This window comes from Pristiophorus japonicus, chromosome 14 (assembly GCF_044704955.1).
Source record: "Pristiophorus japonicus isolate sPriJap1 chromosome 14, sPriJap1.hap1, whole genome shotgun sequence".
NCBI classification, from domain to species: Eukaryota; Metazoa; Chordata; class Chondrichthyes; family Pristiophoridae; genus Pristiophorus; species Pristiophorus japonicus.
Genome location: NC_091990.1, coordinates 134,612,265 through 134,634,965, shown reverse-complemented (window position 1 = coordinate 134,634,965; position 22,701 = coordinate 134,612,265). Strand labels below are relative to the sequence as shown.

Below are 22,701 nucleotides of genomic sequence, written 5' to 3'. Positions count from 1 at the left end.
TATATCCTTTTGTAAATATGGAAACCAAAACTGCCGCAGTATTCCAGGTGTGGCCTCACCAATACCTTATATAGCTGTAGTAAGACTTCCCTGCTTTTATACTCCATTCCCTTTGCAATAAAGGCCAAGATACCATTGGCCTTCTTGATCACTTGCTGTACCTGCATACTATCCTTTTGTGTTTCATGCACAAATACCCACAGGTCCCGTTGTACTGTGGCACTTTGCAATTTTTCTCCATTTTAATAACTTGCTCTTTGATTTTTTTTCTCTGCCAAAGTGCATGACCTCACACTTTCCAACATTATACTCCATCTGCCAAATTTTTGCCCACTCACTTAGCCTGTCTATGTACTTTTGCAAATTTTTTGTGTCCTCCTCACTTGTTGCTTTTCTTCCCATCTTTGTATCGTCAGCAAACATAGCTACGTTATACTCGGTCCCTTCATCCAAGTCGTTAATATAGGTTAGAAATAGTTGGGGTCCCAGCACTGAGCCCTGCGGCACCCACTAGATATTGTTGCCAACCAGAGAATGAACCATTTATCCTGATTCTCTGTTAGTTAGCCAATCTTCTATCCATGCTAATATAGTACCCGAACCATGTGAACTTTTATCTTGTGCAGTAACCTTTTATGTGGCATCTTGTCAAATGCCTTCTGGAAGTCCAAATACACCATATCCACTGGTTCCCCTTTATCCACCCTGTTCGTTACATCCTCAAAGAACTCCAGCAAATTTGTCAAACATGACTTCCCCTTCATAAATCCATACTGACTCTGCCTGACCGAATTTTGTTTTTCCAAATGTCCTGCTACTGCTTCTTTAATAATGGACTCCAACATTTTCCCAACCACAGATGTTAGGCTAACTGGTAACATAGAAACATAGAAAATAGGTGCAGGAGTAGGCCATTTGGCCTTTCGAGCCTGCACCACCATTCAATAAGATCACGGCTGATCATTCACCTCAGTACCCCTTTCCTGCTTTCTCTCCATACCCCTTGATCCCTTTAGCCATAACGGCCATATCTAACTCCCTCTTGAATATATCTAACAAACTGGCATCAACAACTCTCTGCGGTAAAGAATTACACGGGTTAACAACTCTCTGAGTGAAGAAGTTTCTCCTCATCTCATCTCGGTCCTAAATGGCCTACCCCTTATCCTTAGACTGTGACCCCTGGTTCTGGACTTCCCCAACATCGGGAACATTCTTCCTGCATCTAACCTGTCCAGTCCCGTCAGAATTTTATGTTTCTATGAGATCCCCTCTCATTCTTTTAAACTCCAGTGAATACAGGCCTAGTCAATCCAGTCTCTCCTCATATATGTCAGTCCTGCCATCCCGGGAATCAGTCTGGTGAACAGTCGCTGCACTCTCAATAGCAAGAACGTCCTTCCTCAGATTAGGAGACCAAAACTGAACATAATATTCCAGGTGAGGCCTCACCAAGGCCCAGCAACTGCAGTAAGACGTCCCTGCTCCTATACTCAAATCCCCTAGCTATGAAGGCCAACATGCCATTTGCCTTCTTCACTGCCTGCTGTAACTGCATGCCAACTTTCAAACACTGATGTACCATGACACCCAGGTCTCGTTGCACCTCCCCTTTTCCTAATCTGCCGTCATTCAGATAATATACTGCCTTCATGTTTTTGCCACCAAAGTGGATAACCACACATGTATCCACATTTATACTGCATCTGCCATGCATTTGCCCACTCACCCAACCTGTCCAAGTCACCCTGCAGCCTCTTAGCATCTGATATGTCCTTACTATACAGTATAAATGCACACGAGGCCCATACTTGAGAGAAGGTCACTCTGTGACCAGTTACCTTTATTACCAAGACCTCAAGTGATGAAGGTGTGTGGAGCTTCCCCTTTTATACCTGAAAGTCCAGGTTAGGAGTGTCTCCCACAAGTGCACCCCTTGTGGTCAATGTTCTCAAGGTGTACAACTTGGGTCAGCTTATACATGGGTTACAATGATAGTTGAATACATGACATCACCTCCGCCCCAAAGTCTTATTGGGATCACAGGTTAAGTCTCTCTGGTGGTTTACGCTCCCTTGTAAAGCGTCTGAGTTGGGGCTCCGGTTGTTGGGCGCTGGGGTGAGTGTCTGCTGTTTGCGGTGCCTCAGGCCTGTCCGGACTGCCCACAGTGACTGGGCTCTCCTCCACTTGGTTCCAGTGTTTGGTCACCTGTGGTGGAGTAAACTCTACGTTGTGTTCTTCCTCTGCTTCTTCTATGGGGTTGCTGAACCTCCTTTTAGTTTGATCCACGTGTTTGCGGCAGATTTGTCCATTGGTAAGTTTAACTACAAAACCCTATTCCCCTCTTTGGCAATCACAGTGCCTGCAAGCCATTTGGGCCCTGCAGCATAATTAAGGACAAAAACAGGGTCATTGACATCAATACATCGCGCCCTGGCATTCCTGTCAAGGTAGTCACATTGTGACTGACGCCTGCCCTCAACAATTTCATGGTAGGGTATATAAGGGATAACCTGGTTTTGAGCGTCCTTTTCATTTGCAGCTCTGCGGGTGGAACCCCTGTGAGCGAGTGTGGTCGGGATCTATTGGCCAACAGGAGGTGTGATAAACGGCTTTGTAGGGAACCCCCTTGGACTCTGAGCATTCCCTGTTTGATTATCTGCACTGCTCGTTCCGCCTGGCCGTTTGAGACCGGCATGAACGGTGCCGTTCTGACATGGTTGATTCCATTGCCTGCCATGAAGTCCTGGAATTCAGTGCTTGTGAAGCACGGCCCATTATCGCTGCCCAAGACATCCGGTAGACCATGGGTGGCGAACATTGCCCGTAGACTTTCTACTGTGGCAGAGGATGTGCTTGAATTAAAAATGGCACACTCAATCCATTTGGAGTAGGCGTCTACAACAACCAAAAACATTTTTCCCATGAAAGGTCCTGCGTAGTGACCATGGCTTGGTGGACCAGAGGCTAAGGGGGGCTTCCCTCGGTGCGTTGCCCAGCTGAGCACACATGTTGTACCTGCGAACACAAAGTTCCAGGTCTGCATCTATCCCTGGCCACTAAATGTGTGACCTGGCAATTGCCTTCATCATGACAATGCCCGGGTGCTCATTGTGAAGTTCTCTGATAAACACCTCTCTGCCCCTCTGGGGCATGACTACTCGGTTTCCCCACAGTAGGCAATCGGTCTGAATCGAGAGTTCATGCTTCGCCTGTGAAACGGTTTAAATTCCTCAGGACATGCCTCGTACGTGGCTGCCCAGTCCCCATTCGGGACACATTTCTTAACTGAAGACAGTAGCGGGTCTTTATTTGTCCAGACTTTAATTTGACGAGCTGTCACAGGTGAGCCTTCGCTTTCGAAAGCTTCAACAGCCATGACCATCTCAGCATCATGCTCAGTTGCCCCCTCAGTGGTGGCTAGTCGGAGCCTGCTGAGTGCATCGGCGCAGTTTTCAGTGCCCAGTCTGTGCCGAATTGTGTAGCCATAGGCGGCTAATGTAAGTGCCCACCTCAGTATGCGGGCTGATGCATTCGCATTTATGGCCTTGTTGTCGGCCAAAAGGGACGTTGGGGGTTTGTGATCTGTCTCCAGCTCAAATTTCCTGCCAAACAGGTACTGGTGCATTTTTCTTTACTGCATATACACATGATAGCGCTTCCTTTTCTACCATCCCGTAGCTCCTTTCTGCCTGGGACAGACTTCTGGAGGCATAAGCTACCAGCTGTAACTGAACATTGGCATTCACATGTTACAACACATACCCGACCCCATAGGACGGCGCATTGCATGTTAACGTTATATGACCCGTGTAAGAAACTTGTGTTAAGTTTGTTGCAGCATAACAAATTGCGTGCTCTATCAAAAGCCCTTTCCTGGCTGTCCCCCCAGATCCATTCGCGACCTTTGCGTAGGAGCACGTGTAGCGGCTCTAACAGCGTGCTCAATTTGGGAAGAAAGTTATCAAAATAGTTCAGGAGCTCCAGGAACGAACGCAGCTCCATCGTGTTATGGGGTCTGGCAGCTCTATGGATCGCTTCCGTTTTGAACGCAATAGATCTGATCCCGTATGCTGCTACCCTCCTCCCCAGGAATTCTACCTCTGGAGCTAAGAAGTCGCACTTCGCCTTTTTCAGTCGCAGCCCTACCCGGTCCTGTCTGCGTAGCAGCTCCTCCAGATTGCGGAGGTGTTCTTCAGTATCGTGACCCGTGATGAGGATGTCGTCTTGAAAAACCACCGTCCTTGGAATCGACTTGAGGAGGCTTTCCATATTTCGCTGAAAGATCGCGGCGGCCGAGCGAATCCCGAACGGACATGTGTTATACTCAAACAATCCTTGTGTGTCGTGATGGTGGTCAGCTTCTTCGACTCACTCGCCAGCTCCTGGGTCATGTAAGCTGAGATCGGGTCCAATTTTGAAAAGGTTTGCCACCGGACAGCATCGCAAAGAGGTCCTCCGCTCTCGGTAGCGGGTACTGGTCTTGGAGTGACACCCAATTGATGCTGGCCTTGAAATCACCACATATCCTGACCGACCCATTCGCCTTGAGCACCGGCACGATCGGGCTCACCCATTCACTGAACTCGACTGGCGAGATGATGCCTTCCCTCAGCATGCGGTCCAATTCGCATTCTGTCTTTTCCTGCATCATGGACTGCACCGCTCTGACCTTGTGGTGTACTGGCCTGGCGTCTGGGCTTAGGTGGATCACTACCTTGGCCCCCTAGAAAGTGCTGGTGCCGGGTTGAAATAACGAGTCAAATTTGTCCAGGACCTGTGAGCATGATACTCGCTCCACAGAAGAAATTTCATTGACATCGCCCCATTTCCAGTTCATGACAGCAAGCCAACTCCTCCCCAGTAGTGCGGGACCGTCCCGGGATAATCCAGAGTGGCAACCTGTTCTAGCACTGCCTAGCGCTGCCTAGCACTGGGATGATCTCCTTTGTATATGTCCGTAGCTGTGCGTCATTTGGCAATAATTTTGGCCTCCTGGCCTTGGACACCCACAACCTTTCGAACTGTTTGATACTCATCAGGGAGTGGCTAGCTCCATTAATATTGGGTTGCTATTGAGGAGCACTTTCATTATCGGTGGCGTCTTGGTGTATGAACTGTATATGTGCTGCACATGAACTCGCTGAACTCCAGCTTCCACCAATTTCCCCCAGTATTCATTTGGCCTCCTAGGGCTTACATCGGGCCCGTCCTCCTCGTAAATCAACCTGGCTGCAGGCTTCCTGCACATACGCGCCAAGTGACCGCTGACGTTGCAGTTTCTGCAGGTATATTGCTGATACCTGCAAGCTCTGGCTGGGTGTTTGCCTCCACACCTCCAGCATGAGCTAGAGGTCCCATTGTTGGAAACAAAAGGTCCATTACTAGTCGATCGTCTCTGACTGCCTCTGTGACTGTCCTTAAGCGCACCAGTAACAGGTGTTGATGGCCCCCTTACTGGCTGCATTGTCCATTGCGATGGCATGAATCGCTGTTCAGCTAGCCATTGTCTCTGTTGAATTCCCCCTTTGGGTTCGACTATATGCTGGGGCATGTCCGATTGCCCTTGTCTGGCTAGAGAACTGTGTGCCCCGCTAACAATGTTGACTCCCTGGTCGTTTGCCGCATTTGAGCCAAAATTTTTGTCATACATTATTCTGGTCTCTTCCTCCCCTGAGATAAATGTCTGGGCTATCCGAGCCACCGCTTCCAAGGTCAAGTCTTTGGTCTCAATCAGTTTCCTGAAAACCCCAGCGTGCCCAATGCCCTTAATAAAACCGTCTCGCAGCATCTCTGCTCTGCATGCATCTGGGAACTTACATAGGCTCGCCAGTCGCAGGAGATCTGCCACGAAGTCTGGAACGCTTTGCCCTTCTCACTGCCGGTGCGCGTAAAACCGGTGTCTCACCATGTGCATGCTGCTCGCTGATTTAAGGTGTTCCCCGATCAACTTACTGAGCTCTTCGAACGTCTTGTCCGCCGGCTTCTCTGGCGTTAGAAGGTCCTTCATCAGGGAGTACGTTCTGGATCCACAAACCGTCAGGAGATGAGCCCTGCGTTTGTCGGCCGAATCCTGTCCCAACCGTTCCTTAGTGACAAAACTTTGCTGTAGTCTCTCAATAAAGTCGTCCCAATCATCACCAACACAGTACCTCTCTTCTGTGCTGCTAGTGGCCATGCTCGCGTGGTTTAAATCCCAGTTTCTCGTCGCCAATGATATGTCCTTACTATACAGTATAAATGTACACGAGGCCCATACTTGAGAGAAGGTCACTCTGTGACCAGTTACCTTTATTACTAAGACCTCAAGTGATGAAGGTGGGTGGAGCTTCCCCTTTTATACCTGAAAGTCCAGGTTAGGAGTGTCTCCCACAAGTGCACCCCTTGTGGTCAATGTTCTCAAGGTGTACAACTTAGCTCAGCTTATACATGGGTTACAATGATAGTTGAATACATGACAGCACCCTCCTCACAGCTCACACCGCCACCCAGCTTAGTGTCATCTGCAAACTTGGAGATATTGCACTCAATTCCTTCATCTAAATCATTGATGTATATTGTAAATAGCTGGGGTCCCAGCACTGAGCCCTGCGGCATCCCACTAGTCACTGCCTGCCATTCTGAAAAGGACCTGTTTATCTCGACTCTCTGCTTCTTGTCTGCCAACCAGTTCTCTATCCACGTCAATACATTACCCCCAATACCATGTACTTTAATTTTGCACACCAATCTCTTGTGTGGGACCTGTCATAAGTCTTTTGAAAGTCCAAATACACCACATCCATTGTCTATAGTTTCCTGCTTTTTGTCTGCCTCTCTTTTTAAATAGGGGTGTTACATTTGCAGTTTTCCAATCTGCTGGGACCTCCCCAGAATCCAGGGAATTTTGGTAAATTACAACCAATGCATCCACAATCCCTGCAGCTACTTCTCTTAAGACCCTAGGATGCAAGCCATCAGGTCCAGAGGATTTATCTGCCTTTAGTCCCATTATCTTACTGAGTACTGCCTCCATTGTGATTGTGATTGTGTTAAGTTCCTCCCCTCCTATAGCCACTAGACTATCCACTGTCAGAATATTGTTGGTGTCCTCTACCGTAAAGACTGATACAAAATATTTGTTCAGAGTTTCTGCCATCTCCATATTCCCCGGTCTCGTCCTCTCAGGGACCAACATTTACTTTAGCCACTCTCTTCCTTTTTATATACCTATAGGTTTTCATATTTTGCGCTAGTTTACTTTCATAGTCTTATCTTCCCTTTCTTAATTTTTTTAGTCGTTCTTTGCTGGCTTTTAAAAGCTGTCCTCCCACTAGTTTTGGCCACTTTGTATGCCCTTGTTTTTAAATGGATACCTTCCTTTATTTCTTTTCTCTTACACCCTTTCCTCCTCACTGGAATATATTTTTCCTGAGAGTTGTGAAATATCCCCTTAAATGTACACCATTGTTCATCAACCGTCCTACCCTTTAATCTATTTTCCCAGTCCACTTACCCAACTCTGCCCTCGTACCTTCATAGTCTCCTTTATTTAAGCTTAGTATGCTGGTTAGAGATCCAACTTTTTCACCCTCCATCTGATTTTGAAATTCAATCATGCTAGGGGATGAGTTCACAGGTGTTTCAATGAAGGACCTAATATTCCAGGTACTGAACTACATAGTGTAGGGTGGAAGATGCCTGTGCATGGATTTTTTTAACATGTGGTGACCGTTGCACACCAGCCACCACACGGGCTTGATAGAGCTAGGTCTTGGTCCAGTGGCAAGGATTAACCAAGATGACTGGAGACCTGCTCTGCTGCACGGGCCTAGTGCGCACACATATCGCAGTGTGGGCTGGCCCGTACTGCCCCTGGGCCCTCGCCTCTTTTGGCCCCGAACTCGCGCCTCTCCTGGGCCCCGATCACGTCCCTCTACAGTTTCTCGCTCTCCTTCGCCCCAACCTCACCGCTCCTGCTGTACCTGCCCACGCTCCAATCAGCAACCTGGACCTTGATGATGTCCCTCTTCGCCACTGTCACCCTCCTGCACCAGCTCGCGCTGTACCTTGTAATGTCGCCACACTGCCCATGGCTGTCGCTCGCCGCTCCTTTTATGGCCCCGACCTGCCGCTGATGGTGTAGCCGCCACACCAGTACCCTCTACAGTTGTAGCAGGACTTACCTACTTTTATACTCCTTCTCCTTTGCAATAAAGGCCAACATTCCATTTGCCTTCCTAATTATTTGCTGTACCTGCATACTAACTTTTTGTATTTCATGTACAAGGACCCCAGATCCGTCTATGCTGCAGAATTTTCTAATCTCTCCCCATTTAAATAATAATTTGCTTTTTAAAAAACATTTCTCCCCATAACCTTGTATCTTTCTTTGCTTCAAATATTTATCCAGCGTTCCCTTAAAGTCTCTGCCTCCCTGTGGCAAAGCATTCAATCCTCCACGAATCCTGTGCATTTCCTGAGCCTCGTTCTCTTAATGGCAGTTTTAAGTCTTGAGAGCTGATGGCATCATTGAGGTATAGAATGTGAATGAGGTACTAAGATTGAGAGCGTGAGGGAACTGAACTAGCATCAGTAGGGATACAACAACCTAATTGTGCTTTAGCAGTAACTGCTTGTACAGGTCTCACCCAAAATGTTAACCTCTCTTTTCTTTCCGATACTGACTGACGTGTGTATACCCAGCATTTTCTATGTTTATTATTAACAATTAAGAATGAACCATGAGCTGTGAGTTTCCAAATTTAGGAACATAGAATGTCTGTTATTTCAGCACTTTCACATCAGTCTCCGTAACTAAGCCAAGTACCTCTTCAGCACATAAGTATTTGAACAAATATATATCACAGCAAAATGAAAAGATTAAAAAGATTATATTCGAACCATTGTAGTGCAGCAGGCAGGTCCCAAAGATCAAAACACATATCACACCAACAACAACTACTGCTGCTTGCATTTATATAGTGCTTTTAGGGTTAGGGTTATATCGTGCCTTTAGAATAGAAAAACATTTCAAGGCATTCACTGAAGCATAATCGGGCAAAAATGGGTTACAAGACAAAGAAGATGATACTGGGAGAATTGATCAAAAGCTTGCTCAGAGAGTTGGGTTGTAAAAGAAAGCCTTGCTTAGTCGGTTGCACTTGTTCAATAATGAATTTGTCTCCATTTCCCCCCCCCCCTCCCCCCACAGTATCACATTTGATTTTCATGGGCAGAGATGATATTTTGTTGTATCCTTGGCGGACGTCTCAAAGCGCTTTACAGCCAATGAAGTACTTTTTGAAGAGTAGTCACTGTTGTAATGTAGGAAATGCAGCAGATAATCTGTTTTTTTTTGTTATGTTGATTGTGTTGTGTCTTTAGATGCTCTGATAATGACTCCGCAAGGCAATGTATTGTACTTGAACTGTAATGACCTTAGTCCATTTAATGTAACTCCGGAGTGAGGATCACACATGGTGGCCTGCCTTTTATACTAGGCCTGGCCCACCTGTACAGGTAACCTACAAGTCTCCCACTGCAGTGCCCTCTGGTGGCACACCTTAGTGACCATACAGCTGGTGTACAAGTTTCCTATAGTAGTGCCCTCTGGTGGCACATCATATGTAATAATACAGGCAGTAACATGTCTAGATACATGACAGATTGAGGGATAAATATTGGCCAGGACACCGGGGATAACTCCCCTGCTCTTCTTTGAAATAATGCCATGGGATCTTTTACGTCCACCTGAGAGAGCAGACGAGACCTCGGTTTAACGTCTCATCCGAAAGACGGCACCTCCAACAGTGCAGCACTCCCTCAGCACTGCACTGGAGTGTCAGCCTAGCTTTTTTGTGCTCAAGTACGTGGAGTGGGACTTGAAACCACAATCTTCTGACTCCGAGGCGAGGGTGCTACCCACTGAGCCACTGGCTGACATTAAAAACTTGGTCAATCCTTCCTTCCTTGTGTAATTATGCTTCCCCGTAAAGGCATCTATGCAATAACTTCAACTACTCCTTGTGGTAGCACATTCCACATTCTTAGCACTTTTTGAGTAAAGAGGTTTCTCCTGAGTTCCTTGATGGATTTATTAGTGATCATCTTATATTTATGACCTCTAGTTTTGGACTCCCCCACCAGTGGAAACATCATTTCTATGTCAACCCTATCAAATCCTTTCTTTATCTTAAAGACCTCTATCAGGTCACCCCTCAGCCTTCTCATTTGTAGAGAAAAGAGCCCCAGCTTGTTCAGCCTTTCCTTTCAGTTCTGGTATCATCTTTATAAATCTTGTCTGCACCTTCTCCAGTGCCTCTATATCCTTTTCACAATATGAAGACCAAAACTGTTCACAGTACTCCAAGTGTAGTCTAACCAAGTTTTGATACAAGTTTAACATAACTTCTCTGCTTTTCGGTTTGCTTTTTTTTAATGCTGCCTTCTTCCTTTGTGTTAACTACAACCCCCAATTTAGTGTTGTTTGCAATGTTAATAACCTTTCGGTGTTCACCTTCAAACTTCGAGCATTGTTTGGAAAATCATTTTACTGGCGGTTAACTGTCCACACTACAATATGGGAGAGAGCATAGCAAAAAACTAGCAACACTCAGCACTCACTTCCTATTAGTTTATTTTTTGCAATTGACATTCTATTGCAAAATATACCTGGAAACTTGGTCTTTGGTGCTGAAAAACAGGGAGCTCTGATAAATTTAACATAAGATTTTTGTTTAAAATTGACTGAACACATGCAAACAAATCGTACAAATTCTTTGTGAAATATTTTTGTTAATATGTGCCAGATATTGGCCTTTTTTGTGTGCAGTGCAGTATAGTGTATCATCTATATTGGAGCTCTCCCTGCAGACCTTATTGAGTACTGCATCACATCTAAAACAAATTGTCAATTTTCCCCACCTTTTTGAAGACTTGATTCCTTGCAGGAGTATAATAATACAGCACCAATCACATTATGCTACCTTGCCTAAATGGCCATTATTCATATATAAGCCTTGAAGTGAGTGTTGACTGCGTCACAGCCAAATGCACCTTTCCCCCCCCCCCCAAACACCACAAACAAACACTTCCAGCACAGGTTGCTGGAAAGCAACCTGGAGGGAAAGCCCTGACTGATTTTTCACCTCCCTAACTCAGGTGCCAAATTGTAGTATCCTCTTCCACTCTCTCAGCTGACTAACTGGCACAGAACGGGACTAAAGACAAAACCATCCCACTGTCTTATTAACTGATCTGAAGGGGATCTCCGTGCTGTGTTCAGCTTTTAATATAAATTGCCTCTAATCTCAATTGTTTCTTTACAGGGAGCCAGTGGATGAGGTTCTGCAGATGCCTCCTTCATTATTAACCTGTGGGGGTTGCCAGCAGAATATTGGAGATCGTTATTTCCTGAAAGCCATCGATCAGTATTGGCACGAAGACTGTCTGAGCTGCGACCTGTGTGGCTGCAGACTGGGAGAAGTGGGCAGGAGACTGTACTACAAACTAGGCAGAAAGCTCTGCCGGAGGGACTACCTCAGGTACTGCAGCTTGGATTGAATTTTAATTCCGAATGCACTTAAGCTCCTGCACCTATAACAAGGGGATTATTCACGACCTTTGTCACTGGATGAAAAAGATGTGTGTGTGTAACTGTTTAAGCACTTGCCGTAAATATTCTCTTGTGGTGCTAGTCACAGACCAAGTGAGTTACATTTCAGGGTGTGCCTGTACTGCCCAATATCTAACTATAGGGTAGCATAGCCCAGAGGTGTAGCAATACTATCCCCTTGTGACCAGATATTCATGTCTTGCACATGTGAGCTTCTTCAATCTCTTCGAAGGTGAACTCAGGAAAAACCTGGTTCGTCGGACACGAATCGTTAAGCTGCTTAATTTCACAGTGAGTGAACAAACAAAGCAACAGTTATGATCAAATTAATGTTGTTCTATCAGCACAACTTGTATTTATATAATACAAAATAACACACATTTCACAGTTCTCTACAACAGTGGGTTGTCTCACTAGACTTCAACAAAATAACACTGAACTAAGATCCTGCATTCTCATTCTGAGACTGGCCGAAACTTCCCCTCACAACTTTTATGTTGTAAAAACCTGACTGACTTTGCAGCCTTTGCTGGAACTGGCTCAGACTCTGCCTGTGTTTTTAAACCACACTCCAGTCACAGCTATAGCGGGCCAGAGACTTCCAGTCACAAAGATTGTGAAGTGTTTATTATTGGCTTGGACAGGCTAATAAATTGCTAAATACGAAAGCAAAGTACTCCGGATGCTGGAAATCTGAAATAAAAACAGTAAATGCTGAAAATACTCAGGCAGCATCTGTGGAGAGAGAAACAGAGTTAACGTTTCAGGTCGATGACCTTTCATCAGCATTTTCATTTTTTTATTTCTATTAAATTGTTTATTGTTTACTACCTTTGGAGAAATCTTTTGTTAGCAACAGCTAGGTTCTTTCTAAATTTGTGTGAAAACACTTTAAGATCCAACATTTAAAAGTAAATCTTTTTCCAAAGCCTTTCTGTGGAAGAATGGTTTAAGAAATTCTGAACTATGACTGTGTCATTCTCAGTGGTTCAGGGGTTCCATTGTGCAAGGTATTTGGAGGCTTTTTCTATCCACACATCTGATTTGCTGCACAAACGGGAGCTGAGTGCATGAATTAAAGCATCACTGTGTCTCAGTTTCTCTTTTAATTTGTTAAACATAGTTGAAGATCCAAGGTGTGTAAAGCAGAGCATTACCAGGGTTGGGAAGAATAGGAGAGAAGATGAGATAAATCAAGAAGTAGTGATTAGATGACACCAATCTATCCAAGCATGAGTGAGGAGATTGAGTAATGGCAGCCCATCCGACTGCAGGGAATGGGAGGGGCATCATAGCCAAGTTCAATCCTGTCCTCACCACATATCCACATACAAAGACTTCCAGGTGAGATTTCTGGATATTAACAGAGGAATATAGGAACAGGAGTAGGTCATTCGGCTCTCGAGCCTGTACCGCATTCAATTAGATCATGGCTGCTCTGTACCTTAGCTCCATGTACCTGACCATGTACCGTATCCCTTGATACCCTTACCGAACAAAAATCTGTCGATCTCGGTCTTGAAAATTTCAATTGACCCAGCATCCACAGACCTTTTGGGGGAGTTCCAGATTTCCACTGCAGAGCAGGAACCGTGTCTAACTTCCTCTTCCCCGGAGACGTAGGCTTCCTATTGGGCATACCTCTTTGCCAAATGCCCTCGTGACCTGGATTAAGCAACTGGTGATGACTAAATGTGGCATGTAGCAACAGACTTGATTATCTGGAGCAGCGATATGGCTGCCATCATTCAAGCTTCCCTGTCGATTCCCCCATTCAGCTGATGATGAAACTTTGAGACTTGGAATGACAGTTGCTGGAACGCGTTCCTTGGAGATCAGGTATGAGAACATGTGCTCAGTGCCTGTCGTGATTAGACTGCAGAGGATACACGTAGCTACTGCTGAAACTTTACACCTCCCAAATGTTCAACCACTGTTTGACGAGGTACTGTGTGTTGCTAGTCTACAGTGGATCGGGGAAATTCAGTCAGGATGGTGGCATTGTGTACACGTTTTATGTTGAATTGTGCTGGTCAGCATAATGCTCATGAAAAGCCCCCATTACCTATTGAGGGCTCAAACCTAATTGTAATAACCATCTAGTAACTGTCTTCCTTGACAAAGGGAGCAAAGGTGAGCATGGTTTCTTTGGGGTTGAGGTAGCTGCAAGTGACAAATCTGGTGATAGTTCAAGAACCAAGTCAACCCTCAGTCATCCAGTTCCTGAATTGGGCAGGTTTGCAGTACTTCAAGACACTGTTGACGATTGACCAGCAAGTCTCGCTCCCTAGTGAAACCAGGAAGGATTGGTCTATCACTGGAGGCCGAGATTCTTTCCACACACAAGGTGGTCCTGGCTGGGCAAACTGCAAAAGGATTACCTGTACTTATATAGAAACTACAACATACAAACAGGCCATTCGGTCCAACCAGTCTGTGCCAGTGTTTATCCTTCACATGAACAATAATCCTAATCCAATGTAATTACCCTGTTCTCATATGTCTTAATTCCCTTCTCTCTTAACCACCTTCTAACCTATTCTTAAATGTTGACATGGTCTCCACTTCAGTCACCAGCTCTGGTAGTGCATTCCACAGTTTCAAAACCCTCTGTAAAACAAGTTTCTCTTGCATTTAGTCTTATATCTATGCCACCTCATTCTGAACCCTTCAATCACTGGAAACAGGCTGTTTATGTCTACTTTGTCCCAGCCTTTCATAATTTAAAAACCTCTCTCAAATCATCACGTAATCTCCTCTGTTCCAAAGAAAACAGTTCTAATTTTTCAAGTCTTTCTCCGTATTTATATTTTCTCATACCAGGCAGCATCATATTGAATTGTGGTCTTATTAATGTTTTATATCAATTCACCATTACATCTCAACTTTTATAATCTACTCCTTTCCATAAAACTCAATATTCCATTAACTTTTATCATGGCCTCATCCACCTGAGGTGCTGCTTTTAATGTCTTGTGAATCTGAACCCCTAAATCCTTTTGCTATTCCACATCACCCAGCTTTCCCCTATTCAATTATTACTTTTTTTTAAAAACCAAAGTATACCACCTTACATTTACTGACATTGAATTCCATCTGCCATATTTCTGTCCATTCCACCATTTTTTTTTTACATTCATTCTTGGGATGTGGGCGTCATTGGCAAGGGTGGGATTTAGTGATGGTGGGCCTTTTCCTTGAACCGCTGCAGTCCATGTGATGAAGGTACTCCCACAGTGCTGTTAGAGAGGGAGTTCAGGATTTTAATCCAGCTATGATGATGAAAGAAATGCGATATGAAGTCCAAGTCAGAATGGTGCGTGACTTGAAGATAATTTGCATCTGTTGCCCTTGTCCTTCTAGGTGGTGGAGGTCATGGGTTTGGGAGCTGCTGAAGAAGAAACCTTGGCGAGTTGCTGCAGTGCCTCCTGTAGATAGTACATATTACAGCCATGGTACACCTGTGGTGGAGGGGTAGACATTTAGGGTAATAGATGAGGTGCTAATCAAGCATATTGGTTTGACCTGGATGGGATTGAGCTTCTTGAGTGATGTTGCAGCTGCATCTATCCAATCCAGGCAAGGAGGTGGGTGGGGTGGCTTGACCCATCCACCTCCACGGAGGTGTGTGGGGGACCTGACCCATCCACCTCCGTGGCACGAACCTGGTATTGCAGTACTTCCAGGAACGGTGCAGTGGCTCTAGGCCTTTTGGCTAAGAGCATTGGCGCAGAGTGATCCTTGGCGTGTGCAAGGTGACCTCTGGCGTTTGTGATTTGACAAAGAATTGGAACGATTGGCTACGAATTTCAAAAAAAAAAAGTGGAGAGTATTCCATCTAACTCCTGACATGTGTCTTGTAGATGGCGGAGAGGCTGTGGGGAGTCAGGAGGTCAACCAATCACTGCAGAATATCCGGGCTCTGACCTGCTCTGTGTGGTTGGAACAGTTGAGTTTCTGTTCCATGGTGACCCTCATGATGTTGATGGTGGAGGAACTATGTGGTGGCAATGCCATTGAATGTTAAAGGGAGATGTCATTGCCTGGCACATATATTGTACTGATGTTACTTGCCATTTATCACTCCAAGCCTGCATGTTGTCCAGCAATTGCTGCACGTGGGAATGGACTGCGTCATTATGGGAGCAATTAGAATGTCTCATTGCAACTTCCTTTGGTTCTCAGAACTATTTACTATACTTCCTGTTTTACGACTATAAATTTGGAGAATACTCCCTCTAACCCTATATCCAAATCATTGATGTGTACAGTGAACAGAAGTGGTCCCTACTCCACTACCCACTTCCAACCACTCTGAGAAACTACACTTAACTCATAGGCCCCTTTTCATCTCTCCTAACCAGTTTTTAACATGATTTGCTACCCTATCTCTAATTATATACCCATTAATCTTGTTTAGTAGTCTCCTATGTGGTACCTTCTCAAACTATTTCTGAAAGTCCATATACACCATATCCTTTTCATTGCCCCCACAATATCCGTCACCCCCTCACTGAACTCTTATCAGGTTTGTCAAGGACAATCTTCCTTTCTGAAATTTGTTTTGGCTGCCTCTAATTATTTTCTCTTCATCGAGTATTTAGTCATTTCATCTTTAATTATAGATTCTAAAATGTTCCCTACCGTAGTTAAACTGACCTGTAATTACCTGGGCGAGCTCTGTCTCCCTTTTTGAAAATGGATACTACGTGGGCCACTCTCCAGCTCTCCAGCACATATCTAATAGAACCCTGAAGTATCATTTCAAGGGCCTGTTATTTCCTTCCCCATTTCCCTCAGGATCCTCTGATGTATCTCAGAGTCTTGGCATTTTCATTAAAAATTCCTTAAATAGATATTGAATTTTGTCCACTAGAGGGTGCAATTTCATAACATTTTCTCAGACATCTTACAATTCAAATCTCTAAAATTTGAAAGATATTTAGTTGGGAATTCCCTCGGAGCAGCTCTCATTTAGTTACTGTAACTTAGCTGGAAGTGTGGCCTGGACCTTTAGAAAGGGTGTTCTTACTGCTGTTACCTCATTGATGGGTAAATCCTAAATCAGCATACCTGGCGCTGCGAGTTTGGAGATGGATCCGCTCTCAAAAGGGCCGTGATTGACAGCGAGGCAAAGGTCCACTCTGAACCCGCCTCCTTGTGAAGTGCTGGGCCTGCGTGCGGTTTGCAGATCCGGCACTAAGCGACGTGTCAGGCAATTGAGATAGTTAAGAAGCTGCTTATAACTATTTAAGTAGCATTTTTTGAGGTTCTAACCATTTTACCAAGTTTTTTACGAGGTTCCATTGGGGATCATGTCGGGTAAATGTGTTGGGTTCTCAACAACTCTGGATTGGTTGACAGTTGTGGAAATGGTATAAAAGCTACCATTTCACGGCTGTTCAATTTTCAATCTTCGAAGCTGGAGCTTTCAGGATTTGGAATACACTATTCAGCTTTATGGAGGTTGGAAGTGTTTGCAGGGAATTCTCTATCCACTGTCATCTCCATGGAGCAACCCCTCTCACCGTTGATAGATCGCTTCTATCATTTCAATGAGCTGGAGCGCCGGGCCCTGGAACATTGTGGGCCGCCCCGACTGGTGTGTGAACATCACCGCAGGTCGGGGCTACAAATAGAGCTGGAGCGCTGGGCCCTGGAGGTGCGGCGAATGAGGGTACGGGGCCCAGAAGAGCCGAGGGCCCAGGGGCAGCACGGACCAGCCCACACTGCGATATGTGTGCGCACTAGGTCCATACAGCAGAGCAGGTCTCCAGTTGTCCTGGTTAACCCTTGCCATTGGATAAAGGCCTAGCTCTGTCAAGTTCGTGCGGTGGCTGATGTGCAACCGTCACCACACGTTTTTTTTTAAATCCACGCACAGGCATCTTCCACCCCCTCAACTGGAGTTCAGGACTGGAACACGGGTCCTTCATTGAAACATCTGTGAACTCCCGTGGAAGCAAGTCATCCTCATTCGAGGGACTGCCTATGATGATCATCATCATCATTTCACTTCACCTGCCATCTATTCCATCAGCATCAGTGCACCTGACAAAATCTCTCCTTGGTCCTCAGAATCCCACCACAATCAGCCCAAACACCACCAGCATCACCAACAACACCACCCTTCTCCGCAGTCACCTGATGCTGCACAGGACACACGGCATCAGCACCTGACCACATTGCTGCCAGGGATGGCCTCGCCATGGCCACATTTACTTCACTTAATGTTGTTAACCTTGGCTGCCACATGATGTGCCAGGTTGGTATCACCCCACACCAACACCATAAAGCCATAAAGCATCCTTGCAATGCCCAAGCCATTCTTTTCACACTCATCACCATTTGGGGGGGGAGGTGGGCTACCGTTATGTCTCACCATTCACTGCAACTCACTAAGCCACTTCCAAAGGTGCACACAAATCTCTCCAAGAAGGCAAAGTGTTGAAAATAAAGATTTCAATGTTTGACAAACTTTTAACAGAAACTTTACATGAACATTGGCTAAAAGACCCAAGTGCCTACCCTGTGTGTTGTTAGTTGGTATGATTGGACAAGGATGAGGGTGAGTGTGAGGGGTGGCTAGTGAGACAGGTATGTGATAATATAGATAAAGCAAGAGGGATGGGTGGTGCAAGATAAGTTGGTTTGAGTAAGGATGTGCAGGGGTAGGGTAGGGAAGGCAGAGTGATGAGGATGTGGTTAGTGACACCGCAGGATGAGGTTGAGTGTGACTTTGCAGTAACGTTTCGTGATCTACTGAAATCATTGAAAGGTTTGCGCCATCGCAGCTGGACCTCCCGACGACATTCCTGCTTGTGCCCTCCTGTACGATGTGCAACCAAGCTGCATTGGCCTCCTGGGGAGGCCTCTTCCGTCCATGGGAAGGGAAGTGAACTTCCCTGCATGCTGTGACTCCAGGGAGTAATGGGAGAGCCTGGATGCAGTCCTGCTCCTCTGTGCAGTACTGGTCAGTGTTTGCAGCACCTCAATGCTGCAGAACACTGACAGCACAACTGTTAAAATGTATGTGGGCATGGTCCCTTTAAGGAAACCGGCCGATGACGCATCATCAGACCCGCTTCCTTTTAATTGGCCGGGAACCTCGCAGAGCGGGCTAAACAAGCCCAATCTAGGGAAAGTCGTGGGGGGAGCTGACATGGAGCTGGGAGCACGGTCGCAGTCCGCCTCCGACGTCACCCACCTCTCTCCCACCTCGATAGGAAAAATCGAGCCCCAAGTATCTGGAGCTTTAGATATGTGCATATTCATGGGACTATTAATTTAACATTTCCAGGTGGTCCTAGGCTCCATCACTCAAGAAGTCAATAAGCTTGGCCACTCCTGGTGTAAGGGGTCCACAGCCAGGCCTGATGTCTGCTTTTCAGCAATTAGGAGCAAAAACCTTGGCTAAACCTGGGACCTTCTGGTCCGTGTGCTCATTACAGAAATTAGTCCTTTTACCCACAGAAATATTGAGGAACTCTACTGTTCTTTTCTTTTCCATAGATCAGTGGGTATATATATAATGGAGTATTCTTCACCATTTCTTCAAGACTAACTTCCTATCTCTCCTCCTCAGGTTATTTGGTCAAGATGGACTTTGCTCTGCCTGTGACAAGCGAATCCGGGCCTACGAAATGACAATGCGAGTCAAAGACAAGGTTTACCACTTGGAGTGTTTTAAATGTGCTGCCTGTCAAAAGCATTTCTGCGTGGGAGACAGATACCTGCTCATCAACTCAGACATTGTCTGCGAACAGGACATTTATGAATGGACTAAACTCAATGGGATGATCTAGACTTGCACCTGATACCCAGCATTGCTGGGTTTCATAAGTACTGTGTATATGTGAATTCACCCTTTTGTAAAAGACTGTAAATGTTAAGGACCTGTACAGATATTTTATTAACACAAGCTGTGAAGGCTTCATTTTACTGTGAACTATTAACTTCTGCAGCTACATTAAAGAGATTGAAATGAATGTTATCCTAGTTATTTGACAAATACTTACTCCTCGTAAATACATTAAATAATTGCTCAGTGTGGGTTCTGCCAAAACTACTTAGTTCCAGACCTCACTAGATATGGACACAATAACTAAATGATCAATGCAAATTGGGAGTATTTCCCCTTGACATCAAGGTAGCATTCAACTTAGTATGGCACGAAGGAGCCTGAGCAAAACTGAGGTCAATCAGGGTTGAGGAGAACCCCCTCCAATGGCTGGCTCAAAGGAAGATGGTCTTGGTTGCAACCCCAGAACGTTACTGCAGGAGTTCCTTGGGGGCAGCATCCGCAGCCCAACCATCTCCAGCTGCTTCATCAATTAGCTTTCTCCATCAATAGGTCAGGTGTAGAACTGTTCACTGATTATTCGACAGTGTTTTGTTCCATTCACAACTCCTCCGATAATGAAGCAGCCCGAGTTAACCTACAGCAGCACTTGGACAGCATCCAGACTTGGGCTACCAAGAGGCTGGTAACAATTGTACCACAGAAGTGCCAGATAGGTCTAACTATCTCCCCATAACCATCAATGGTACCACCACCGTCTAGATTCTGGGCTCATCATTGACCAGAAATTTAACTAGACCAGCCGTATCAACAATGGCTCCACGAGCAGGGTGGAGGCTGGATACTCTGCAACAGCTGGCTTACCAGCTGGCACCTCAGTGCCTCTCCACCTCTACAAGGCTAAATTCGAAAATGTGCTGGAATACACACTTACTTGGATGGATGCAGGTGCAACAACACTAAAGAAGCTCCGTACCATCCTGGAAACAGCAGTCTGTTCAATTGGTACTTCTGTCACCGGATGTAATTTCCATAGGTATTATGGCCATGTGTTTGGTTGAACTAATATGCTATAAACCCATAAAATTAACAGAATAAGGATCATTAAACAAGCCCTGCAAACTCACGTTCTGTAAAATCAGTCACGCTTTTCTCTGATCCTAGCCACCTGTAAAATTATAATACCAGCCATTAAATTAAAAATGTTTTAACCTTGTTTGTTATCTGAAGATTGCTAGCGTTCTAATCAACGTTCAGAAGAATGAGAGGGGACCTCATGGAAACGTTTAAAATTCTGACGGGTTTAGACAGGTTAGATGCAGGAAGAATGTTCCCAATGTTGGGGAAGTCCAGAACCAGGGGTCACAGTCTAAGGATAAGGGGTAAGCCATTTAGGACCGAGATGAGGAGAAACTTCTTCACCTAGAGAGTGGTGAACCTGTGGAATTCTCTACCACAGAAAGTAGTTGAGGCCAATTCACTAAATTTATTCAAAAGGGAGTTAGATGAAGTCCTTACTACTCGGGGGATCAAGGGGTATGGCAAGAAAGCAGGAAGGGGGTACTGAAGTTTCATGTTCAGCCATGAACTCATTGAATGGCGGTGCAGGCTAGAAGGGCTGAATGGCCTGCTCCTGCACTTATTTTCTATGTTTCTAACCTTATCTCATACCAAAATCCTAGTCAAAAAATTAAATATCTCCATGTGGTGTGTCTGAATGAGGTATGGTGATGGTTTCGGGTACAAGAGGTTTTGGTGTGACACCAAAATGAATATTTAACCTGAGTCTCTTCTAATAAGAATAAAATTTTATTTTTTAAAGCTTCTTAAATTCCTGTGACAGCATTTTTAAAACATGAATACATAAAAAAAATAATTATAGTAATGCAATCTCATGATTGATTTCTAGTTTAATTGTATCTGTAATTAATACAGTAGTCAAGGATGAATAATTTAGTGCGCAGGTTTAAATACTTCGGCCTGGAAATTGCTGGGTCACCCTTTTGAGGGTATAACTGCATCAGGGTGGGACTTATGCCTGCCAAATTTGGACAAGGCTGATCCCATCATTTATCCCGGGGTCAGCTAATTTAAATAATGCTGGCAGGACATGAGCGTCATAGCAGCAGGGGTGGTGGGAGAGGGCAGAACAATTGTGAAGTGGGTGGAACAAGGGTGCAACTCTGTACATTGATGACTCTGCCTTCTGTTGCCTAGGCCCTAAGCAACTGCCGAGGAACTCCCTGCCTATACCTCCCCGCCTTTCTACCTCTCTATCCTCCTTCAAGACACTCCTTAAAACTCCATCTTTGACCAAGCTTTTGGTCACCTGCCCTAATTACTCCTTATTAAATTTGTTATCTCCTAATACTCCTGTGAAGCACCTTGGGACGTTACACTATGTTAAAGGCGCTATATAAATTCAAGTTATTGCTGTTGTTAAAGGCCACCATAAAGTTAAAGGGCTGAGAAAGTTCTTGGAAGAGGGAGCGAAATGTCAAAAGGGAAAAGATGAGGATTTAACTCTGATCAGGCTGATCTAGAAATCCTGCTGGTCCAAATTAGAGAATAAAAGGGTGCACATTGGTACCAACGACATAGGTAAAAAAAGGGATGAGGTCCTACGAAACGAATTTAAGGAGCTAGGAGCTAAATTAAAAAGTAGGACCTCAAAAGTAGTAATCTCGGGATTGCTACCAGTGCCACGTGATAGTCAGAGTAGGAATCGCAGGATAGCGCAGATGAATACGTGGCTTGAGCAGTGGTGCAACAGGGAGGGATTCAAATTCCTGGGGCATTGGAACCGGTTCTGGGGGAGGTGGGACCAGTACAAACCGGACGGTCTGCACCTGGGCAGGACCGGAACCAATGTCCTAGGGGGAGTGTTTGCTAGTGCTGTTGGGGAGGATTTAAACTGATATGGCAGGGGGATGGGAACCAATGCAGGGAGACAGAGGGAAACAAAAAGGAGGCAAAAGCAAAAGACAGAAAGGAGATGAGGAAAAGTGGAGGGCAGAGAAACCCAAGGCAAAGAACAAAAAGGGCCACTGTACAGCAAAATTCTAAAAGGACAAAGGGTGTTAAAAGAACAAGCCTGAAGGCTTTGTGTCTTAATGCAAGGAGTATCCGCAATAAAGTGGATGAATTAACTGTGCAAATAGATGTTAACAAATATGATGTGATTGGGATTACGGAGACGTGGCTCCAGGATGATCAGGGCTGGGAATTCAACATCCAGGGGTATTCAACATTCAGGAAAGATAGAATAAAAGGAAAAGGAGGTGGGGTAGCATTGCTGGTTAAG

At 45.3% G+C, this 22,701-nt stretch overlaps 1 protein-coding gene across 1 annotated transcript in view; it reads left to right on the top strand.

Annotated features, from left to right (window-relative positions):
- lmo2 (LIM domain only 2 (rhombotin-like 1)) overlaps nt 1-19,570 on the top strand; it is a 45,117-nt gene extending 25,547 nt beyond the window's left edge. Inside the window, exons 2-3 of the mRNA XM_070899648.1 lie at nt 11,310-11,525; nt 19,182-19,570. Of these exons, the coding sequence (XP_070755749.1) occupies nt 11,310-11,525; nt 19,182-19,401 (436 nt within the window). The 3' untranslated portion in view covers nt 19,402-19,570. The remainder of the gene's footprint in view (nt 1-11,309; nt 11,526-19,181) is intronic.
- The last annotated feature ends 3,131 nt before the right edge of the window (nt 19,571-22,701 follow it).